The sequence below is a fragment of the Penaeus japonicus genome, unplaced genomic scaffold, assembly GCF_977035675.1.
Source record: "Penaeus japonicus unplaced genomic scaffold, GWHDUDI00000001_assembly GWHDUDI00000027, whole genome shotgun sequence".
Lineage (NCBI taxonomy): Eukaryota > Metazoa > Arthropoda > Malacostraca > Decapoda > Penaeidae > Penaeus > Penaeus japonicus.
In genome coordinates this window covers 20,324,053-20,329,052 of record NW_028234429.1, presented here as the reverse complement: position 1 = coordinate 20,329,052, position 5,000 = coordinate 20,324,053, and the positions used below count along the sequence as shown (strand labels likewise).

At 37.3% G+C, this 5,000-nt stretch overlaps 1 protein-coding gene across 1 annotated transcript in view; it reads right to left on the bottom strand.

Moving 5' to 3' along the window:
* The window catches only part of LOC122267883 (monocarboxylate transporter 13-like), a 9,265-nt gene that overhangs the window by 3,574 nt on the left and 691 nt on the right, over positions 1-5,000 (bottom strand). The window contains exon 1 of the mRNA XM_043038076.2: positions 4,941-5,000. This exon is cut by the window's right edge and continues 691 nt beyond it. Coding sequence (XP_042894010.2) covers positions 4,941-5,000 — 60 coding nt within the window. The remainder of the gene's footprint in view (positions 1-4,940) is intronic.

Below are 5,000 nucleotides of genomic sequence, written 5' to 3'. Positions count from 1 at the left end.
GAGAAAAACAATCAAAGGTTATATTATTTATCAATTCCCATTAGGTCGTTCATTTTAAGTGAAGAATCTTATTAGCACTTTCAATCATAGCACTTTCCTATGCCAAAATCATATAGAAAACGGTAGGTTAGAAAGAAAACCGGTAATATAGATAACTGAATCACTTTTTGTATTTAGAATTGTGTTATAATTTCCGATGATGTAAAAGAGGTTATTTCAACATCCTGTGAATGAGAGGACTCGCAGTTTCTACTCGACTGGAACAACTGGGAGGATGTGAAACCATGTCATGTTTACCTCTCTTTTTCTGTCCAACTACGCGTCTACTATGCTTGTCTCCATCCCTCTGTCTACTTGTCTATTCATATACTCTCTTTCTCTCTCTCTCTCTCTCTTTCTCTCTCTCTCTCTCTCTCTCTCTCTCTCTCTCTCTCTCTCTCTCTCTCTCTCTCTCTCTCTCTCTCTCTCTCTCTCTCTCTCTCTCTCTCTCTCTCTCTCTCTCTCTCTCTCTCTCTCTCTCTCTCTCCCTCTCTCTCTATATATATTATATATATCATATATATCATATATATCATATGTATTATATGTATTATATATATTATATATATTATATATATTATATATATATATATATACACACACACACACACACACACACACACACACACACACACACACACACACACACACACACACACACACACACACACACACACACACACACATATATATATATATATATATACATACAAATATATACGTATATATGTATATATATATGTGTATGTATGTATGTATGTATATACATATACATATATATATATATATATATATATATATATATATATATATATATACCATATCATCCCTAAATTACTATTATTATCGGAAAGTAGGGAAGAGTCTGAGATGCCAGCTACTTATTTTCTTCCTTGATTTTTCGACAGGTGTCTGAAGGGTGATTCCGATTTCAGAAGTCATGTTATCGAAACCTTCCAAGAGACAAAATTGGACAAAATCTACATGTGTTATTTCCTAATCCCTCACATGCAGATAGAACAATTGTGCATTTATATATGTAGGGCTTAATGTATATGTATATATGCATATATATGAAGAGCCTTTTTTCAGAAGGTCATCAATAGGAATTCAAGCAACGACCCCCTTCAAGAAAAAAAAATACTTGCAGTCATCAACATGTATGAACATGTTTGTGTCCCTGAAAATAATTAATCACCTCGACATTCTTGACCTTGCAGTAGATTATCCTACTAGCTAATTGACTAATGAATTAATTACTATTAATTAATTCATTAGTTTACTATTAATTAATTAATTAATAAGTTAATTAATTAATTAATTAATTTACTAATTAATTGGCTTCGGTGTCCCGGTTATCATTGGATTTTTTAATCAGGGGAGTTTGGACATGTTAGGGTCTCCTGCACCTATTCATATTTATATCTATATTTATATGTATAAACATATATATATATATATATATATATATATATATATATATATATATATATATATACATATGTGTGTGTGTGTGTATGTGTGCGTGTATGTGTATGTGTATACATATATATACATATATCTTTATCTATACGTCCACTGTAAAACTCTTTAACAATTATCTTGTATTTCTTTCTTTTGACCCCAAAATCGTGCAATGATTACAGATCAAGGTGACTTCGAGAAAAGGTTGCAAAAGGGAAAAGGGAAAGAAGGAAGAAATATAATGACAAGGATGAGTAACGCACGTTGCCTAACCGTGTCGTTGGATTTGCAAGAAGGCCAAGGATAATATTGAGAAACAGCAAACAAAAAAATAACGTTAAATCGGATGTTGGAGTGAGAAGGGACGAAGAGAGAGAGAGAGAGTGGGAGCGAGAAAGGCAGAGAGAAAGAGAGTGAGAAACTCAGACAAAGGTGTACGTATATGCTTGCATTTTTTATACTATCATGGTCTTTTTCTCTCTCTCCCTGTCTCTGTCTCCATCTGTCTGTCTCTCTATTTCTCTCTCTATTTCTATTTTTTTCTCTCCCCCCCTCTCTCTCTCTCTCTCACTGTCTCTTTCTCTCTCTCTCTCTCTTTCTCTCTCATTCTCTCTCTTTCTCTCTCCCTCTCTCTCTCTCTCTCTCTCTCTCTCTCTCTCTCTCTCTCTCTCTCTCTCTCTCTCTCTCTCTCTCTCTCTCTCTCTCTCTCTCTCTCTTTTTTTTCCCTCTTTCTCTCTTTTTCTCTCTTTTTCTCTCACATTCTCATACACTCTCTCTCACTTTCCTTCTCTCTCTCTCTCTCACTTTCCTTCTCTCTCTCTCTCTCTCTCTCTCTCTCTCTCTCTCTCTCTCTCTCTCTCTCTCTCTCTCTCTCTCTCTCTCTCTCTCTCTCTCTCTCTCTCTCTCTCTCTCTCTCTCTCTCTCTCTCTCCCACTTTCCTTCTCTCTCTCTCTCTCTCTCACTTTCCATCTCTCTCTCTCTCTCTCTCCCTCTCTCTCACTTTCCTTCTCCCTCTCCCTCTCTCCCTCCCGCACAAAACAAACAAACAAACAAAATCACAAGCAAAATCACACCCACACAATCTATTTATAGAAACAAGCACCACCATATAAGGGCAAAAACGGAAGTGAGTGACGTCACCAGAACCATACTCGTTCGGTCACTCTCACTCTCACTCGTTCTCTATCCTTCGGGCATGAGATACCTAACAGCTGGGAGAAAAAATGCGTTCGACCTGTTACAGTAAATTGGGTGTTATACGTACAAAAAAGGTGATGCTTTAGCTACGTTCTAAATGTGTAACGTTTTATCCGAAATAATATGATCTTAGAAATAAATTGCCTTTTCAATGACAGCGATACAAAAATGGCTATATCACGTCTATTTTTCAAATATGTGAAGGGGGCAGAAATACGAAGTCTAAAATACAAGAAAGGAATAGAATGTAAGGAGAAGGAATGACTGAAGCTGTAAAATAAGAAATCAGAAGATATTTCTGCCAGAATAGTGATGAGAGAAGAAAACGGGAAGAATAAAATAATGTAAATATATTCTAAAAAATAATAATAGTTTAATCATACTTTCACGCAAGTATACAACTAATCATATTCACCATTAAGATTATATAATAAAGAGCTAGAGTAACGGAAACTGTGACAAGAAAGAATCGGGGAACAGAAAAGCCTGCTAATCATTTGTCTTTTCAACAGAAAACGGGATCCAGGGCCTGAGGGCATTCACCGCATATGTGTTGTATAAGAAAAGTTGTATAATTCACCCTTTTACGGTTGTTTTAAACTTTCACGCCCTCAGATACTCTACCATTAATCTCTAAATCTTTTTTATGGGTTACAATCACATAACAGAAGAAGAAAAAGCTTATATAAGGCGAATCAGAGGTTGTATAAGTTCCAGGCTGGATGGAAGGAGGCGGACTTACGTAAAAGGATTCGAGCCTCCTTTCCTTTTCACTCTCACGAACGGAATAAGGATGATTTCGCGAATGGAAATGGTTTTAGAGGAAGAACACACCTTAATGTCACTGTCGATGGATGGATCGAATTGGCTGTATTGGCAATTGGTGATATAATAAGCAACCTTCATGATGACATAACTCGTGAACTTCCTGCTGTACACTTGGCTTTCTGTGTCAACCCAGTGTCAAGTGCGAATAGCATTTCGATTCTGTTCTGTTTGGCATTTGGGGGATGGTTGCTGTACGTTATGATATTCGATGTTTTTGTATGAAGGAGGGAGGGAGGGAGAGAGAGAGAGAGAAAGAGAGAGAGAGAGAGAGAGAGAGAGAGAGAGAGAGAGAGAGAGAGAGAGAGAGAGAGAGAGAGAGAGAGAGAGAGAGAGAGAGAGAGAGAGAGAGAGAGAGAGAGAGAGAGAGAGAGAGAGAGAAGAGATGGAGAGAGACAATGAGAGAGAGAGAGAGAGAGAGAGGGAGAGAGAGAGAAAAATAGAGAGAGAGAGAGAAAGAGAGAGAGAGAGAGAAAGGAGAAAAGAGAGAGAGAGAGAGAAAGAAAGGGGAGAGAGGAAGAGAGAGAGAGAGAGAGAGAGAGAGAAAGGAGAGAGAGAGAGAAAAGAGAGAGAGAGAGAGAGAGAGAGAGAGAGAGAAAGACAGAGAGAGAGAGAGAGAGAGAGAAGAGAGAAAGACAGAGAGAGAGAGAGAGAGAGAGAGAGAGAGAGAGAGAGAGAGAGAGAGAGAGAGAGAGAGAGACAGAGAGAGAGAGAGAGAGAGAGAGAGAGAAATAGATCCACACACACACACACATGCACACACGTATGGATAGATTGTACATATATATATAAACATACACACATATGCATGTGTGTGTGTGCATTTGCATATATCTATCTATATATCTATCTACATATCTATCTATTTATCTATCTCTCTATATATAATTTCATTCAGTAGCTAAACTACGCTGATTAGATAATTATGCAGATTGTGTCTGATTGTTCCACGCAGAGAAGGTCAATTCGTGATATTTAAAACCCTTGTACTTTTTATTTGTTTGTTTCTTTGACACGCCCTAAAGCATCTCCTCATTAAAAAAAAGAAAAAAAAGAAAAAAAAAGAAGTCAGAACAAAAGATCTGACTTTCTTCATTAGCTATGTAATCACTCACGTATTTGTTTGTTTGTTTGTTTTCTTTTTCACGTTTAAAAGAGCTTCAATCATGTAAACACGATCTAAAGGTTATATAAAAGAGAAACCGTAACGCATGCATGCAGAGGGAAACAGCACTGAAACGCTGCTAATCTTAGCCCTGATCCCAAGTCCCTTTCTATGAGCGTGCAATATGAAGCTATTGCCGCACTGAAAAAACAAAAAAAAAATTCCTTTTTTCGATAATGAATATCTTGCATGAAATATATACACACACACGCATGCACGTACGACAGACGAACAGCAAAGCATAACTCACAGCAATGATGAAGCATCCGAAAGTAACAACCCATCCCCAACCCCCGTCCGGTGCCTCGTC